The sequence below is a fragment of the Ursus americanus genome, chromosome 30 (genome assembly GCF_024610735.1).
Source record: "Ursus americanus isolate L20-20 chromosome 30, mUrsAme1.1.p, whole genome shotgun sequence".
NCBI lineage: Eukaryota > Metazoa > Chordata > Mammalia > Carnivora > Ursidae > Ursus > Ursus americanus.
Window position 1 is genome coordinate 15,967,788 of NC_142156.1, and position 19,878 is coordinate 15,987,665.

Consider the following 19,878-nt stretch of genomic DNA (forward strand, 5'->3'; position numbering starts at 1 on the left):
CTTTTGAAGGTGATGGAAGTGTTCTAAAATTGTAATGACTGCACAACTCTGAATACACTCAAAGCCATTGAATTATGCACTTTAAGTGGATGAATTTTTATGGTGTGTGAATTATAATAAACCTTTTATAAAATTATTTTTAAAGACTACCCAGAATTACCCAGAGAGCCTGCCTCAGTTGTAGATTCCAGGGCACATCTTAGATTTCTCAAAATAGTCTTTATAAGTGGATCCCAAGAATCTTTTTTTTTTTTTTTAAGTAAATACATCCAGGTGTTGTGATGCACTGTTTTGAATTATTATCAAAGTTCTTTGTTAGGCTTTGCATCCCAGTAACTTCCTATTTTTGCGGCTTCTAGAGCAATAAAGTCTTCCTCTTCCACATGACAGCCCCTTAATTTTATGAAGGTTGCTCCCCCTTCCAACTCCTCCCTTGCAGGCCACGCATCCCTAGTTCTTAACCATTTCTCATGTGACATCAAATCACCCTGTTCTGGACTCATACTAGTCTGCTAATGACTTCTTAAAATGAGGTACTCTGAACTGAACAGGATATTCCAGTTATAGTTTGACCATTGCAGAATATAAATGGGATTATTACCTCCCTTGCTTCTGACACTGGAATTCTAATGCATTTTAAGATTGCATTAGCATTTTTTAAACAGTGTTGGCTCAAAGCATGTGTTTAATTCCATACCTCCTTTACCCCAACCCTCCCAGCTTTTATCTAGTCAGGATTTCCTTCTTTCAGGATTATCTGAAAAAGATTCCCTTTCTTGGTGGTGATCTGGTCTAAAATAAGGAAATCCTAACAGTTGTTTCCCAGCTTCAGCTTTTTCAGAGCCCTCCCTGAAAAGGAGTTTTGACCGTAGCTATGTAAATGGAGGCGGGTGTTGGCCTCATCTTACAGATGTAGAAACACAGACTGAGTGAGTCTAAGTGAAATACCTGTAAGGGGGAATTGTTACTTGCAGAGTCTGGGCTGGAACCTAGTTCCCGTAACTCAGTGGTTTGAAATCTTGGCCGCACATTGCTTTCACTTGGGGGGTGAATAAACCCTGGGTCCCATCCCCAGATATTCTGAGTTAACCTGACTGGAATGGGGCCCACTCATTAGTATTGTTTTAAAACGCTCCCAAAACAATTTAAATGTGCAGCCAGGGTTGAGAACAACGACTCTAACTTGTATTCTGGTGTCCCCTCCTTCCATTACATGTATTTTCTTCATCTGATTAAAAGGCTCTTATGTGGAGGAGGAGGAATTTCCCATTGCTCCAGAAGGCAGATTTATAATTAGTCCAACTGAGAGAGGGTTACTCAGATGTATAGTGGGAACCAAATGTACATCCTAAGAGAATTATTCTTGGAATTTATGTATCTTCTCACTCATTAATTTATCGAACACTTACGTGCCAGGCGCTGTACTAAGCTCTGGTGATACAAATGTGAAGATTATATGGTTTCCATGAGAGGCTATGGACTCTGGGAAACAAACTGAAGGTTTCAGAGGGGCGGGGGGGATGGGCTAACCCGGTGACGGGTATTAGGGAGGGCACGTATTGCATGGAGCACTGGGTGTTATACCCAAACAATGAATCATGGAACATCGCATCAAAAACTAATGATGTACTGTATGGTGAATAACATCACATAATAAAAAATTCATTTAAAAAAAATCTATGGTTTCCCCCTTTTAGTACTCAGCCGAAAGAGGGGACGGGCTGTAAACAACACAGTAGTGTGGTGTTCCACATGTTAGTTACACGGTTTCCTTCTTTGTTACTTTCTTTTATTTAAAAGCCAGTGTTTTGTTTTACTAAAATATATCTATGCTGAGCATTTGAATATATCACAGTATGGTAGTTGTTAAGTATGTGAAGTAAGCAGTTAACGAAGATCATCTCTTCACAGATTTTTCCTTTACTCCTAACGATCGTCGATCCATTCCTATTGGACACTTTTTTTTCTTACAGTTTGTAGGGGATCCTCTGAGAGAGGTATGTGCTGGATACTGTGGAAACACATAGAAGCTAATTTTGGAAAGGAGAAGAGTGAGAGAGAGTAAGGAAATCAGAATTTTTCAAAAGTAGATAGCAGAGCTGAATTTTGAAAGGTAGGTAGGAGTTGGGCAGAATGGGGTGAACATTTAGGCAACAAAAGCCAGGTGATGAAAAAAAAAATAGGACCCTGGTCATGGGGATATGACAAAAGATGAAAACTGGATGGGGCCAGGTCAAGAGGGAACTTTCATGCAAGAAGAATTGGAAAAGTGATTTCTTAGACACTGAGTCCTCAAAAGTTTTTGTTTTTACGTTTAAGTAATCTCTACGCCCACCACAGGGCTCAAACTCACGACCCCAAGATCAAGAGTCACATGCTGTACCAACTCAGCCACCCAGGTGCCCTGAGTCCTCACCGTTCTGACAATTCTGCAGTTAATAGCTGGTGTGTGAAGATGTGGGCGAGATCACTGAGTACTGGAGCGGGTTCTACAGGGCTGATTCAAAGCAGAACAATCTGGAAACCAGTCAGGGGCCATTCTAGTTAAGGCACCAGGCTAGCGGCTAAAACTCATGAATTAAATTGTGAAACTTAATCGTGTTATCAGTTAAGTAAAAGACCCTTTCTAAAAATAGATGTTGAAAAATAATTCAAATGAACACGTATTTCCAGGATTGGATAAGGATATGTGGCTTCAGGGTTTAATTTAATTGATAAGTGATCCACTCTTGATTTAGGCTTTCATATTAGAGATAGAATTCCATCCTTCCATTCACAATTCATTTACTTGGTTCACTTGAGATCTTAACATTCTGTGAAGTGCCGTATGCAACTCATTTGGTCATGATTGCCATCTTCACAATGTAAAAAACAGGAAAATTTATAGAAGGGTTTAAAAATTCACTCTAACATTGGAGAGAATTTCAGTATTCTGTAGCCTTTCCTGAAAAGTTTTGTATTGGGTTTGCAAGTCTGGCCAGTTGATCTGCTTTGAAATAATAACCCAGGTATAAATTCCTTTTATGCTGACAGGTACATATAATGAATTGGTTAATGTACCATACTGGGAGTATAGTAATGTAATTCATCTGTTCAGAGCTTGAGTGATCTTGAGTTTTAGTATGTGTGCTGCCCAGGCGGGCACAATCCTGAGTTTTAAGTATCCTTTCTTTGTGAAGAGTGAAAGGTTTTATTGTTCGTTCATACCTCCCAATATCTGTGGTCTTCCCCTTCCCATCATTCATCTTCCCTCCTGACCAGGAATCTAACCAGCCCTATGTTATTTGCTGCCAAAGTGCAACAGATGGAACTAGTCAGCTGACTTAAGGACAGCATATCCTGTAGTACTGTAATGATTTTTTTGTCAGATGTTCCCACCCCAAATTTTAAATATATCAGTTGTCATCTTTTGACTACCAGTTATTTAAAGATAGCGTTTGCTTTTGGAAAAGATCCCCTGTAGTTATGATTGCTTAAATATGAACTATTTAACTTGTCATCACTGTTTTTTTTTAATAGGAAAAAAAATGCATGTTTCTATTACCACAAATACTAACTATATTTCAAATTGAAAAAGCATGTTTTACATAGTCCTACTTATAGGGCATATATAATTTTTCTTTTTCTTAGGTTTTAAATTTAAGTTATTGCATACTATTCCATTGTCATATGTCTTAATTGAACAGTTTATTTTTTTAAAGATTTTGTTTGTTTGACAGAGCACAAGCAGGGGGGAGCGGGAGAGGGAGAAGGAGAAGCAGACTCCCCATTGAGCAGGGAGTCCGATGCGGGCCTTGATCCCAGGACCCTGGAATTGTGACCTGATCTGAAGGCAGACCCTTAGCTGACTGAGCCACCCAAGCACCCCTTCCCTTTTATTTTTTAATTTTTATTTAAGATTTTATTTTTTTAAGTAATCTCTACATTGAACGTGGGGCTTGAACTTAGAACCCAAACATCAAGAATCACATGCTCTACCGACTGAACCGGCCAGGTACCCCTGATTTATTTTACTATCCTGGTTTACTGAAAATTAATTCCTATTTTCTTTTTTTTTTTAAGATTTTATTTTTAAGTAATCTCTATATCCATCATGCGGCTTGAACTCACAACCCCAAGATCAAGAATTGCATGCTTGCAACTGAGCCAGCCAGGTGCCCCTGAACCTTCCTTTATAGATGTTGAGATTGCTTCTACCTTTTTCCACTGTAATAAAACTTCAGTGTATTTATTTCTGGAATTTTTTTTAGGTTCAATTCTTAGAAAGGGGTTACTCTCTATTTCCTTTAGTGGTAAGCTTTAATATATTTTTAAATTTCTTGACCCTTTTAAAGACTTAACATTTCTCTTCTGGACAGTGAAGTAGATGGAAATCGGTATTTACATTTAGGGGAGTACAGTAGTTCATGCCCTAATCTTTTCTGTTAATTGTTGGGTTAATTTATTTATAACATTCTCTACTACTTCAAAAGCCTCTCTCTGCTTTTTCTCACTATGACAATTACTTGAAATGCATGTTGACATTTCACATTTTACATCATGGCTGGCAGGTGCATGCTCTTGTATTTTTCCACATGGAAAATGGAAAGAAATTGGCTGAAATGTGCTGATCCTCTGTAACTGCTCTTACGTCATATATTGGAGTCTTGTTCACAGCCAGATTTCGCTGGCAAAGAATATTTTGCCTACCTTCTGTTAGACTTTCCAGAATGATTGCTGTTGTCTTAGCTTAAATTTGTGTGTCATATATGATTAAAAAAATTAAGGCAACACTTTACTTTGAAAGTCATTCCCTTCATTGGGTGACTTCATTATCACTGAAGTACAGTTAGTGACCCTTCCTTCTGATTAAGGATGATGGGGATCTTCCCTGTTCCTTAAATAGCTTTCCCCCTTTTTAAAGAGAAAAGTATTCATTTTCTAATGACGTTCTGGTCTTTTTATCTTCTTTAAGAGCAGTTATTGAGAGCAGTGGTTTTATATGAGGATCTGAGACAAATCATTTAATATTCATAAGTACCAGAATAGATCCTTCATAGCTGATGTACTAAAACTCAAAAGTATGATGTCTTTATGAAGTGATTTTTGGCCATGACCTTCAAACTTAGAATTCTGAAGAACGGCAGTGTAGCACGCAGTTCTTAGTTTTCATGAGGGGCCGTTGGAATGGATAATGCTGAGTAGTCTAATGGATTTCTGAAAGCATGGTGTGCCTTAGACACTGCAAAATCAATAAACATAAGTCACTTAAGTGTGTATATCATATACTCTTTGGTTAATTATAACTCAAATCCTTTCAGAATATTTGTCTTTCAAGTGGAATGCCAAAATATAACTGAAGTACTTATAAAAATAGAATCCCAAGGAAAGTGCCAAATTATATTATATAGTTGTTGTGTTGTTTTTTCCCAGCTAGTCTTAATGTTTGGAGTTAGCTATAGATTATGTCGTAAACATCGTTATATGAACCATGAAATATCACATTTTAGAACCACTGTAAGACTGGTAATAAAAGGAAATAGGTGGGTTTAATATTACTGGGTTGTTCTTCGATTCTTGGGTCTAATAAAAGTCTGTATTGAATTTTTTAGTAGCTGCTTCATATAACCTAAGTAGATCAATGTACCATAAATAAAATGTGTGGAACACGTATGTGTTTCATATGTATTTTATATCAAAGAGTTGAATTGGGTGGAAATCATAAAACCAGTAGTGGAAAGCTCTTAAAATTTGTTTTAGATGTTCATAACTAGGAAGACAAACTTAAAGTTTTGTGATTTTTTTTTTTTAACTTTATTTTATTAGAGAGAGAGAGAGCATGAGCAGGCGGGGAGTGTTGGGGGAGAGGGAGAAGCAAGATCCCCGCTGAGCAGGGAGCCAGATATGGGACTCTGTCCCAGGACCCTGGGATCATGCCCCAAGCTGAAGGCAGACGCTTCACCGACTGAGCCACCCAGGCGCCCTTTAATTTTTTTAACAACATTAAAATCATCTCAGTTTTTGGTTGTTGATTTTTAATGGTAGAGGCTGGTTTTTGAGGGGAGATCCTAAAAGGAAAAAAAAAAAAAAAAGGCAGTCTAGCTTCCTTGGATATTGATTACAGTTTCAAGGTAGATGGTTGCCCTTGAAATGGAAATTTTTTTTTTAAGGAACTTGAGTTATTTTATCTGCTGCCATGTGAAAAATAATCAAAAGGGTGATTTGTGTTTGAATCCAGTTAAAAGGAAAATACAGTTTGGTATAACTTGATGGTAAAAGACATTTAAACATTGTTTGATCCTGTTGTATTAAAAACTAAAAATGTCCCTGGTACTTAATTTTAATCTGACTTACAATAGAGCCTTACCCAATGATACCTAGTTGAACACAGATATAGCCTGGTTGGAATTTTTTTCCTTTTGTTTACAAAGTATACAGTTAAATTGACCTTATTAGGGGGCGTACTGTTCTATGAATTTAACACACCTATAGATTCACCTCCTCACCACCACCACCAGGATATAGAACAGTTTCTTCATTCCAAAAAATGTCTTCATACTATTACTACATTAGTCCTACCCTGCCTATTCCCCTAACCTCTGACAATCACTGATCTCTTCTCCATCACTATAGTTTTGTTCTGTTTTTTCCAGAAAGCCCTATAAATGGAATCCTGCAGATGCAGCCTTTTGAAATCGGCCGCTTTCCCTCAACTCAGTGCCATTGAGGTTCATTGGAGTTGTGTGTATCAATGGTTCTTTTCTTATTGCTAAGTTGTTGTTTGAAATCTTATGGCATTTGGATGTTATTGCTGATCTCATAGGCTGGCACTGAAATTCAAATTGCTTACTTTTTTTTTTTTTAACTCTGAACTTTTTTTTTTCCCCCCAAATAAATGAAGTACGTTTTTTGAATTGGAAGTATTTATTTCTAAGTAGCTTCCACACCCAACGTGGGGCTTGAACTCACGACTCTGAGTCAAGTCGCACGCTCTACCGACTGAGCCAGTCAGGCGCCCCAGAATTTGTTGTTTAAACGGAACATTTTTCAGTTCAGTGACTTGCATGTATAGCTAAGCAAGGCAGTTCCCATGTTTAAACATTGTTCTGGAAGTTCTTTTTTTTTTTTTTAAAAGATTTTATTTATTTATTTTACAGAGAGACAGCCTGCGAGAGAGGGAGCACAAGCAGGGGGAGTGGGAGAGGAAGAAGCAGGCTCCCAGCAGAGCAGGGAGCCCGATGCGGGGCTCGATCCCAGGACCCTGGGATCACGCCCTGAGCCGAAGGCAGATGCTTAACGCCTGAGCCACCCAGGTGCCCCTGTTCTGGAAGTTCTTGTTGTTTTATTGGGCTAAGAGTTTTTAAGGGAAAAAATTCAGGTAGTGAAAGTATTTTGCAGTTTTCTGAGAGAAATAAAGTGATCCATAACCTTTTAAAATGTAAGTGCCAATGATGGGACAAAATTTTCTTTGCTTTTATTTCAAACCTCTTCTCACCCTGACTTTCTGGTCTACTGAGAACCAGATACCCTGGCGCCTGCTAGTCTGTTTTAATGTGCTTGCCCCTAGAGTGCCCTCCTTTGTTGCTTACAGTAGTCTGTTCATTTTAACCTAGTTGAAATTCTATGCATAAACTTTTTGCATCATAAAGTTAGCTTAATTCTTTATCTTGATAGCTGGTTCCTTTCTTAGGATTAAGGATTTAATGGTTTTATTCCCCTACCTGCTGAAAATCTAGAGGCCTCCTGGTAATTGTATGTTTTGGCAAGAAAATAGTAGTGATCCCTCTATCAGTATGAACTGAATAAATCTATACCATGTCACCAATTGAAATAACGGGTTAACAGTAGTAAGAATGGAGTGTTCTTCAGAATCAAAGAACAATACAATATCAATCATTTATGAGTAGGTACGTTCGATTCTGAAGATAAAATTTTGTGCTTTTCACTTACAGTCCACCTGGTAATGGGAGTTAGAGACTTACAGTATAACTCAAAATCATTTAGTAAGGACCTACACCTCAATTTTCTAAAATAAATTACTTGAATTAATTTGTGACTTCCACACTTAACTGTTTTCATGATTTGGGTTCTTTGACTTGGGTCTGATATTACTTTTTTTTTTTTTTTAAAGATTTTATTTATTTATTCGACAGAGATAGAGACAGCCAGTGAAAGAGGGGACACAAGCAGGGGGAGTGGGAGAGGAAGAAGCAGGCTCATAGCGGAGGAGCCTGATGTGGGGTTCGATCCCAGAACGCCGGGATCACGCCCTAAGCTGAAGGCAGATGCTTAGCCGCTGTGCCACCCAGGCGCCCCCGGGTCTGATATTACTTTTTAATTGGAGCACTAGCAGAAACGCCAGAAAAAAGATCTCCAGCAAATACCTGGCTTTGCAGCACATATTTTCATATTTGGTCCCAATTAAGATGATTTATGTGGGCTCTTTTCAGATACTATTGGATATATTTGCTTCCATAGATGAAAGCCATGGAGAAAAGAGTACATACCAACTTCTTTATTGTTTCTTCCCTTAGATTTTAACATTTGAGACCAAGAACCCGACGGAATTAGCCGAACGTTTGCGCTCTGTTTGTGGGAACCAGAGCAATGCCTATGCCCGCCTGCTGGAATACCGCCTGAATGCCTTGCGAGGACTTTGGAACGCCCAGCGCCAGCTGGCCTTGGAAGAACAGCATGAAAGAGAAAGTTCGGGTGATGAAGAAACGTTGGCTCTGCTCAAACGCCAGGGCTTGTTGCAGCAACCCGAGCAAGCTCCCTTCACATCTCGGATGGGGCTCCTGCTGGTCTTCCCCCTCTTCAGTCCCAGAGCAGAACGGACCCCTCTCTCTGTAACATAACTGCTGAGGTGCTATTGAACTGCCTTCGAGACTGCCAGCCTTTGAGCCTGACCAAGAGCCTGCTGACTGTCTCAATGGAATTGAAACTTTGCTGTGCTCTTGGCTAGAGGACACTTCTGACACAGGCCGACACATCCCACATAAGCAAAAAGAAAATGCTGCTGCTGCTCTGGTGGGCTCCTGGCATGTGCCAGGTAAGGACCAGCAAATGTACGACTTGGTGGCCCCGTGACAGCTGCTGCTGGGGGGCGGGGGGTGGGTGAGTGAGAGGCAAGCATATGTGATGGAAGTCTTAACAACCAGTAGTCCTTCGTTGGCAGTATTGAAATTTCACAGCCTTGACGGTGCAATAAGATGCTTTTCACCAAAACTTGGCACCAGGACCCTGAGCCGGAGCCTAAGTTCAAGTGTGTGCTGTCTGCCATCCTGTGATAAAGCTGAAACAGCTTAAAAGGGAGAGCCAACCCTTGCCGTTATCTGCTCTCCCCCTACATGATTAGTGCTTTAGGTCTGGCAGTTAGCGGAGGATGGTATTTCTCCTGGAAGGACAGTCAGAAAATTGGTAGAGCTTTTAATTTTTTTTCGTGGGTATCCTATAAGGAGTGTAATCAGTAAGTGAGTGGGTTATTACCTCAGTCACGCAGGCTTGGTCACAAATGTGTTTCTGGACCACGATGCTTGCCTCCATTAGTTTAACTGAAAGATCTCTCTGTATATGTCCAGATTTAATAGTGTGCCATCCTTTGTGTGTATGCAGATGTTATTGAGCTAATATCAATAGGAAATGTTGAAGTTACTTTTCCAGGAGAGGGTCTGTACATTCTCCTGCACAGTAACCTGTATGATCATTGGCACATTTTTGTGAGAAAATGGTTCACTGCCCTTGCTTTCCTCTAAGCTAGTTGTCTAGAGACCAATTAGGACTGTGGTCTGACAGATTAGTATCACTAATTAATGTCACTAATCTGTCCTCCCTTTAGAGTTCTTCTTATTTATTTATTTATTTTTTTAGCAAAGCATATGTGGGAAAATTCTTCTTGGAAGATTATGAAGTTCTTGGTTATAAGACTTCTTCCCTTATTTTTATGGTTTTCAAAGTCCACCTTCAGACGGTTAGATCTCAAGCTATTTTTAAGGCAGAATGGCACCAGTATTTGTCAGTTTCTTCGCCCTGAGCAAACTGTCATAGCTGAATTTTAGATCCCTGAAGACTGTGGTTGATTGTGGAAATCTTGACATGAGCTTAATTCTGGAGACATTACTGGGTAGCACGGAAGTAAGTTTTCCTGGAAAGGCTTTATATTAGATTGATAGTTTGCATTTGTAGAACACCATCTCAAGCCCTAAATAGACTTGTTAATACAAAAATCCGTTTTGGGGGGCACCTGGGTGGCTCAGTCAATTGGGCATCCGACTCTTGATTTTGGCTCAGATCATGGTCTCAGGGTTGTGAGGTTGAGCCTCATGTCAGGCTCAGTGGGGAGTCTGCTTAAGATTCTCTCTCTCTGCTCCTCCCTCCCCTCCCCCATGAATGTGTGCGCATTTTTGCTCTCAAATAGGTAACCTTTTTGATTTTTATTTTTAAAGAGATTTTATTTATTTGACAGAGCATGAGAGAACACAAGCAGGGGCAGCAGCAGAGGGAAAGGAAGAAGCAGGCTCCCCACTAAGCAGGGAGCCTGATATGGGGCTTGATTCCAGGACTCTGGGAACATGACCTGAGCGGAAGCAGACATTTAACTGAGCCACCCGGGTGCCCCTAAATCTTTTTTTAAAAATCCATTTTGAGAAAATTTACTATAGAAAAAAAATTTTTTTTTAAGTATTTAGAGAGCGAGACCATGAGCAGAGGGAAGGACAGAGGGAGAGGGAAATTCTCAAGCAGGACTCCTTGCTGAGTGCAGAGCCCAATATGGGGCTCAATCCCACGACGCTGAGATCATGACCTGAGCCAAAATCGAGAATCAGACCCTTGACCAAGTGAGCCACCCAGGCACACTGAAAATTTGCTTTTAGGTAGGATTATCTTAGACAGATTTGGAATGTTAGGAATAATCAACTTAGTTTTAACATTTTTATTTATTGAACATGGAATCAAAAAACTTTATTGTGCCCATATTCAATCTGATAAGTTACTGAAATTGTTTCATGTGCTTGAGATTCCAAATTCCACTCAGAAATGTTGAAATGAATGTTTTTATTTTCTTCTTGGTGTTTTTTGTTTTGTGTTTAAAGATGGTTCCTACATTGTATTGCTAATATTGTCACCTCATTCTGGACTTTCTTTACTTCAGAAGTCCTAAGCTTTTCAGTTGGGTCATCTACTTTAATGAAATTATTAGGGACATATTGAGCTTTTGAGATTGATGCTTTCAAAGACAAAACATTTTCAAAAAGTTATTTTGAATATGTTTATTTGCTCAACCAGTTTATTAAGTATCTTTTCAGGAACCTTGCTGGTTTCTTCAGAATATAGTGATCTGTAGTTTTCAAACCTTGCAGTTGACTGGACTCAGGTGTGATCACTTTGTAATTAATTATTGCTCACTTACTGTGTGCAAGGTACTCTTTTATTTATTTATTATTTATTTATTTATTTATTTATTTATTTAAGATTTTTATTTATTTATTTGACAGCGAGAGAGGGAACACAAGCAGGGGGAGTGGGAGAGGAAGAAGCAGGCTCCCAGCGGAGGAGCCTGATGTGGGGCTCGATCCCAGGACTCTGGGATCATGCCCTGAGCTGAAGGCAGACACTTAACGACTGAGCCACCCAGGCGCCCCTAAGGTACTCTTTTAGACAGTGGGGATCAACAGTGAGCAAGGTGGTTGGTCCCTCGAATTGCAGAGTTGACCTGAATAAGATCATTTCGGAGAGAGATTCACTTAGAAGAAGACCTACCAGGATATTTTGATAGAGAATGACCAAGTGGAGGGTGGGACAGCATTAGCTGGATATACCAGGGAAGGCCTTTACTGAAGAGGTGACCACTGAACAGAGGCCAGGATAAGGAGAAAGAGCCAACCAGGTGTAAAAAAGCCAGGGATGGTGTGTTCTGGTCCAGAAGAGCAGCAAGTGGTACAACTCCGATGCTCTTTCGGTGCTTGGGGTAGCCGAGGGGGACGGCAAGGTAAGCCAGGAGCTGGAATGCAGTGGTAGAGAAAAGGGGCAGGAGAGGAGCTTGGCAGGGCTCAGGTCATTAAGGGCTCAGGAGCCATGGAAGGAGTTTAAATTTTATTCTCAGAAGTGTGATTCAGTCTGGCAGGTTATAATACCTTATAGTTGGTTTAATGGTCTTAAATGTACCAGTGTGCTTTTGCCCTTTTATTTTAACCTCACTGCATGCCAGGGAGATAGCCCTGTTGGACAGATGGAGAAGCAAAAATCCCTAGGAATTAAGTGACAGGGTTGAGATGGTGCAGCTGGTGAGTGGCTCCTGACTCCCAACTTGAGCTTTTTAGACCCTATCTGCTGCCTTCCCGCTTTGTAGTGTTCTTTGGTTTTGATTCTTTGAAACCAGAAGTAGTGAAAGGGGGAGTTTAGAGGACTTGAAGCCTACTCAATCCAGTGTCAGGTATTCAATTTCTTTTGGGGTTGAGGCATATGATACCTAGCAGTTAAGCCTTGGCTAAGAGAATAAGGTAGTGATCCAAAGTCAGCCTATCTAATACAGGTGATCATTTAGTTCAGAAATGTTCTGCAGTGATTTATACTTGGGATCTGGCCAGGTAAGTCCTGTGCTTCTTAAAAGCACCTTCTTTTAGATCCTGTTGACCAATTCCTAGATTTCCCAGAAACTTGAGCCTTGGGAACCAAAAGAAAATTGCGGTAGTGGTGAGCTCTGCAAGCATTATAGTCCCGTACTTCACAGCAAGGGAAGCAGAAGGAACACCTCGAAGCACAAAATACTTAATACTGAGGGGTGCCTGGCTGGTTCAGTCGATATAGTATGTGACTCTTGATCTCAGGCTTGTGAGTCTTGAGCCCCACATTGGGGGTAGACTTAGTTTAAAAAAAAAATCTGTATCTATATATAGGCATATATAGATATACACACACACATATACACATACACACACATACATATATTGTGTATATATGTATGTATATGTATATGTATGTATATAATATATAAATTGTGTTCCTTTGCAGTCATGTTTAATGTGATGGCGTTTGGGGAGATGTTATGTGGAATGGATGAACTTAGGGGTGCCCTGGGTGACTCAGTTGGTAGGTGTCTGCCTTCAGCTCGGGTCATGATCTCTGGATCCTGGAATCGGGCCCCCGCCTTGGGCTTCCCACTCAGTAGGGAGTCTGCTTTTCTCTCTCTCTCCCACCCCCGCTTCTGCCCATCCCCACTGCACATTCTCTTTATCTCTCTCTCTCTCTCCCTCTCTCTCTCGCAAATAAATCTTTAAAAAAAATGGATGAACTTAAAGATACTTAAAAATGAAGTCTGGAAACACTGTTAGATTTTAAGTATAACCCCTTCTATAAAAATCTCTCCTCTAGACTAGAGAAGGACTTCATGAAACGGTACTGAAGCATAATAGCCACATGTTTTTTTTGTGTTTTAAACCTTTATTTTGGGAGAAATTTTTATTTGATGGAGAGCAAGAGGGAGTGCACAAGCATGGAGAGCAGCAGGCAGAGGGAGAGGGAGAAGCAGACTCTCTGCTGAGCTGGGAGCCCGACTCAGGACTCAATCCAGGGCCCCTGGGATCACAGCCTGCGCCGAAGGCAGATGCTTAACCAACTGAACCACCCAGGTGCCCCTTGAACCTTTATTTTGGGAGAAAATTGTTTACAAATGCAGGGAGAACCTCCTAATTGGCATAATTGGTGCCACTCACATAGTAACTTTTTGTATGAGCCAGTGGTCATCTGTAAGCATCCAGTGTATTTGGTACAACAGGTCTTCTGAGCTGTGGAAGCAGATAGACCCCTTTTGGAACCCTCTCATGTGGTTAATAAAATTAACCTAGTTGTTTGGCTTTTCAATTTTGATGATTATCTGTTCCCTCCTTTTATTTTTAGGGGATCTTTGAAAAACTTTTGTCCATACAGTCCATCTGTTACAGAAACAGACTGATCTGGGGTCCTTGCCTGTAGCTGATGTACTATATAGGTAAGCTATCACTTCGGATCCTTAACCCCCTCCTAATAAGGGAGATTTGTGCATAAAGCCTTTTAGTAAGTAGACTGTTGATAAACTCATCAACGAATGATTCATACTTTAAAATAAGTATATTCATCTTAAGAATTTTGTCTTAAGAATTTTGTTTGTGTCCTCTTCCCTCTTTGGAAGTGTTCCTAGAGTATACTAATTCTCATTTTTTATTTTGTAGGTTTTTAAAATAATGTAATAGCTTATAATGAATTCTTAGACTTTAAGAAATGTTAAGGTGTAAAGGAGAAACTGAAAATCACTCAAAATCTCATTATTCAAAGAGAACCACTTCTAATGTTTTGCTATATATGCTTAATTCATACCCTACCCCCCACCCCACGTATGTATAAAACCTATACATTTTACACACAGCTGTACTTTTATTATGACATTTCTGTAAGCACTGCTTTGTAATTAAATTGAAAAATGCGAATACTTTTTCCAGATGTATATTTGTATAAACCTATTTTAGTTTTCTGCTCTGTGAGATGACTTTCATTTTCTTGCTGAAATGGATGGTCTCAGTGTCTTTATGATTCTCTCATCTCCCCATTTTTAGGCTGTTGCTTTTGGAAGGGGGGCCTGGATCCCCTTCCTGTTTGCTCGGTGGCAAACACATAGTATCCTGGGGCTATGAAGACATGTTGCCTGCACCAGATAGCAACACTGGCTCCAGTTCTGAAAATAAAGGTAATGTAGGGGTTTTTGCTCCAGTGATTGAAATGAAGATGTGGAAAGAGTGGTTTTAGATAATTGTGGCAGATGATTTAGGTAGAACTGTGTTCCTTTTAATTAAAAGTGCTAGGTTCCTATACAGTGTGTTCATTGTCTGCTTTATCAGTCAAAGTGTAAAAGATGATACTCAGGTAAGAATGGATAGGTTTTGCTATTGCAAAGAAAAGGTATCATCCATACACGTTAGCCAAGGAGGCATGAATTACTTAAGTTGACTCCTACGTATTTGTGTTTGAGCCTGGGAGCCTCAAGTGGAATTTTTATATCTGTGATCAGAATATCAGGTCTTGCCGCCTAAGCCTGATGATGAACCCTCCCATCCTAAAAACCAAAAAAAAAAAAAAAAGGGGGGGGGCTGCGGGGAGAGAACGGGATTGTTCAAAGGAGCATGAATTAAGTATCTCCTTTAACAAAATGGTCTGGATTAAAATGTTTTTATACTCTCATGAATATTCCGTATCCGTTTATTCTGATTTCTCTGAAAATGGCAGAAGTTCTCTTAATTGACCTTCACTTGCCTGACTTGTGGGATGAAGGAGGCCCCTCCGTTTTGCGTGGTGGATGTACTGAATGGGGCCACGGCACGGCAGGCCAGCCGCTTCTAGGTGGTGTGCGCACTGCTGCTCCCACCTGCGGAGCTGCAGGCTTGCCAAGAGTCCACCCGGCTCTCCAACCTGTTTGCTGTTGTAACTGGTATTATGATTATATCATGAAATATTACATAACTGATGAAATAGGAATTTAAAACACCCCAGGAAATTGTTTCTAAAACATCCAGTTTTCTTATGGAAAGACTCAAAATGAATCTCTAAGAAATTGATGTTAGTTAGGTATGGGATTCAGAGCCTACTCTGCCCACCCTTTCATTTAGAACCCTTGATGGGGGCAGACTTCTGGGGCAACCAGAAGGGCCTGGGGTGCAGTCTAAGCAGCAGGCCACCTGTGCACCTTTCAGCCCAGGGCCTCTGTCTGTTCATGTCCACTGTTGTAGCAAATAGTCATGTGAGCTGGTAAGAGGAACAGGAAAGACTTTTGGATAGGACACAACTAGAGTCCATGGGAGAAGCAAAAAACCTGCAACACCCAAGAAGTTCTTAAACATCATAGGCTGAAATTGATATCCTCAAACAAAACCCAAACCCCTTGGTTTTCTCCCTTTTACTTCCTTTAATATCTCCCTTGGAGTAGTTTCTTACTGAGGATGGTGGTGTTAAGGTGATCTACTTGCTTTTCACTCTCTTGTACCTTTAGTTTTGCTTCCACCTAGAGAATCTTTTTCTTTTCCTTTTCTCTTCCCCTCTTCTCTTCCCCTCTTCTCTTCTTTTCCTTTTTTTTTTTTTTTTTAAGGTTTTATTTATTTGAGAGAAGAGAGGGAGAGAGAGCACGAGCAGGGGGAGGGGTGGAGGGAGAAACAGGCTCCCCGCTGAGCAGGGTGCCCGATGCGGGGCTCGATCCTGGGACTGTAGGATCATGACCTGAGCCAAAGGCAGATGCTTAATTGACTAAGCCATCCAGCTGCCCTGAGAATATTTTTCTTTATAATTTAAAAAGTAATCTTATTTTTAATGTGGAAATCTTCCACATACGGAAGTTGAGAGAATGCCTTAGGTCACTCAGCTTCAACAAGTATCAACTCAGGGCCAATCTTGTTTAATCTGTCCCTTTCGCTCCCACCCCTTGTCAGACTTCTCAGAAGGCCTTGAGCCTCAATCTAAAGAGGGGTGAATAAATGAATATTTATGTTTCAAGTTAAAATATTTAAGGAGGGAGATAATATTTTAGAAATGATTACTCGCAACTTCTGATTCCTCAAACAGTTAAAGTTCCGGTTGTCTTGGATTAGTAGACTGAATTCTTAACAGCATATTCACTATTACTACTGTGGTTTGGGTTTCCTTTAATATGACAAGTAGTAGACAAACATAGTGAAATGATCATGAAAATACCCAAAGTTTTATAAACTCTCTTTGTAAGACAGATTCTTTAGAAGGTAAGTTAGTAAACCATTTCATGGTTCTGTAGAACAATACCGTGTAGCCGGCAGAAGATATAGCTAAGGGGAAACATAGTGGCTGGAGGGGAAGTCCACAGAAGCAGGTTTTAGTTCCATGTATTTCATTGGTATTTCCACATAATATCATTTGCCATTTGTGGAGCAGTGGTTTTGTAGCAGAGAGCATATGGGTGTTTACTTGCGTTATCTCATTTAACCATCACAGTAACTCTTGAGGTACATGATATCCTCATCTTATGGATGAAGAAACTGAAGTACAGAAAGGCCCAAGGTCAGCTAATAAGTGCCTACAGCTCCTAACAGCTCACACCTTTTAAACTATAGAATCATTAGTGAAAGTACTGTGGTCATAGTAATTTCAGATGAGAATTAGGAACGCATAAATTTGACACTATTTTTGCTATTCAAAAAAGAAGAAAACTTTTGGCAGGCAGAGCCAAGTTCTCCTGCTCTTATTTATCTGACCTCTTTCTCTGATCTTGGTTCCTGATCCCACATCGCATTTTGGATGTTTGATTTGGGGGTTGGAGCCGTCTTTCCTGGAAGTCACATTGAAGCATTTATTTTAGAGGTGGGGGATTATCTCTTACCCCACCTCCTAATGGCTTTTTCATTAGAAAAAGCACATTTGTAATTTCACTAGAAAAGGCATGTATATAATTTACCTGTGAAAAAACGATTTCAGATGCTGACTTGGGGCGCTGTCTCACGGCAGATGGTCTTTACCTGTATACTACTAACTCAGTTGGAAGAGGAGTAAGCAAATTGGGGTCTGGATTACATGGTACTCTCAGGTCAGTTGCATGGAACTTGCTGAATGGTTTGGTTGGAACATTTCCTTCCTTATATAAATCTCTATGAAAAAGATACCTTGGAGGTATATCCACCCCCCAACCCCCTGCCCAAGACTGACTAGTAACTAAATAAGTCTGAACAACTTCATGTAATTCAGGTTTTCTTGGATTAGTAGGCTCTTGTTCTGTTAATGCATTTCAGCTTTGTTTTGACTCGAAAGAGCTTGGTAGCCCTCAGGTCATTGTTTCTAGCCAGAAATTCCTCTATGATCAGAATTACTATAATATTAGTGACTTCTCCATGTTGATGAATGGCCATTTTTCTAGTGAAGTCTTTTTGTACTTGGATTTCACATTGGATTAGCAGTGCTTTGCAGTTGGGATACAAGATCTGTAACCTGCTGCCAAAAGAAACCACAGTTTGAGATTCTTACATATATTTAATTAGATCTTTTCCCCAACTTTGTCTCCTCTCTAATTTGTTGTGGAAAATTAATATTTGCTGTAGTTTGTCAGTCACAAAATGTTAATGTACTATATTTACTCTCCTTTAGATATTTTGCATACTTAGTCATTTTAAAAAATTAGGTGGAAAATGTTTGTGTAGTGCATTGCATGGTTTTGAACACTGCCTGGCTACTCAGCCTGTATACTTTTCCCCCCCCTCTCTGCAGAGGTTTCGTGTACTGCCGGAATGAGGAGCTGGAACCAGGATGGGTTGCTTTTGGCAGTGGCAATCTTCTCCACCGGCCTGTGTCTTTTGATAATAAACCTCACTCCCTTTTCCAGGTCATTGACCAGAATACCCTTCAGGTAAAAAAGAAAACCAAGACATTGTCTTTTATATTTTGGAGATAGTAAGGGAAGTTCCTGACCTCGTCAGAAGGAGTAAGAACACCATGGATATAGTTTCCCGCCATAGTGGTATCCTTTTAATTGTCACCATTTGGGCATTAGGTTTTTTTCTCTGATATCTTAGAGTTTCCCCACATGATCTGCATGAATGTGCTCTCGAAGTTTCTAAGGCCATCAACAAATGTTTATGATAAAAAAAAAAGAGCCAAAGGTGGCATACATACTAGCTGTCTTTTTTTTTTTTTTTTTTCTTCTGCCAAATCTATTTTGGGAAGACATCATTACCTTATTTGATTTACTCTGAACAGCCTTTCTGTGGTAATGGGAGCCTTGAAATGAGTTTGGATAAAATCATGTGTTAGGGATTCAGAGCTCATCTTCAGTGCTTTCCAGACATAGCACTGTATCCCAGCACTTGCTGCATTATGCTGCGGTCACCTGCTCTTGTTTCTTCTCCACTACAGTGCATACCTTTAAGTCTGGACCCTGTCTTACGTATCTTTGTGTGCTTAGAGTGTAGCACGGTGCCTAGCATTTGACTGATGATGATAATAGTAATTGTCCTGTATCAGTGTCTCTGTGCCAGGCTCTGGTCTAGGCAATTTACGTGTACTTCTCCTATCTGTGGGGTAGAACGATGGCAATTTCATCTTAGACAAGGCAGCTAAGGCTAGGCATATTGTAGGCACTCAGCAAGTGTTTATTGTTGAATGAAGGAATGTAGCTCCACATTAAGGGGCTTGCCCAAGGCCACACAATAATGTGGCCACACAAGCATAAGAACTTGAACCCATGGTTCTCAGCACTGGAGTTTGGATTTTTTACATTATATCTTTCTGCCTTTCAACCCAAGATGAACTTCATGGTTAGAGGTCCCATCGGTGGCACGACCGCCCTGGGAGTAGCCCCATGCAGGACACCGGTGGGATGCTGCATCTCCTTTTGTCGTCACTCACCTGTGCCTTTTCTGGTGAACAGGGGCTGAGTCTTATTCACTGTTGTATCTTCAAAGCACACAGTAGCTGCTTAGTAATTGCTAGATGAATAAAAAGAACAAATTGACAAATAGATGCTCAGTTGACTTCATTTCTTTTTTCCTAAAGATTTTATTTATTTATTTGACAGTGAGCACAAGCAGGGGGAGCGAGAGGGAGAGGGAGAAGCAGGCTCTCTGCTGAGCGGGAGCCTAATGTGGGGCTCTATCCCAGGACCCTGGGATCTTGACCTGAGCTGAAGTCAGATGCTTAACCGACTGAGCCACCCAGGCTGCCCTTGACTTCATTTTTTTTTTTTTTTAAAGATTTTATTTATTTATTTGACAGAGAGACAGCTATCAAGAGAGGGAACACAAGCAGAGGGAGTGGAAGAGGGAGAAGCCGGCTCCCAGCGGAGGAGCCTGATGTGGGGCTCGATCCCAAGACTCCGGGATCATGCCCTGAGCTGAAGGCAGATGCTTAACGACTGAGTCACCG

General features: G+C 40.4%; 2 protein-coding genes across 8 annotated transcripts in view; both read left to right on the plus strand.

Annotated features, from left to right (window-relative positions):
• Positions 1-9,027, plus strand: part of LOC148107444 (uncharacterized) — a 47,571-nt gene extending 38,544 nt beyond the window's left edge. The window contains exon 2 of the mRNA XM_087857347.1: positions 8,514-9,027. Within this exon, the coding sequence (XP_087713473.1) occupies positions 8,514-8,837 (324 nt within the window). The 3' untranslated portion in view covers positions 8,838-9,027. The remainder of the gene's footprint in view (positions 1-8,513) is intronic.
• The window catches only part of LOC123778861 (putative E3 ubiquitin-protein ligase HECTD4), a 129,261-nt gene continuing 118,400 nt past the window's right edge, over positions 9,018-19,878 (plus strand). For 5 of the 7 annotated variants that reach the window (XM_087857340.1, XM_087857338.1, XM_087857339.1 and 2 more), the window contains exons 1-3: positions 14,568-14,698; positions 17,443-17,551; positions 18,226-18,364. In XM_087857340.1, the coding sequence (XP_087713466.1) occupies positions 14,650-14,698; positions 17,443-17,551; positions 18,226-18,364 (297 nt within the window). In that variant the 5' untranslated portion in view covers positions 14,568-14,649. Of the gene's footprint in view, positions 9,032-13,875; positions 13,967-14,567; positions 14,699-17,442; positions 17,552-18,225; positions 18,365-19,878 lie in introns of those variants that run through there. The other 2 variants (XM_045776507.2, XM_087857344.1) reach the window with 1 other exon arrangement.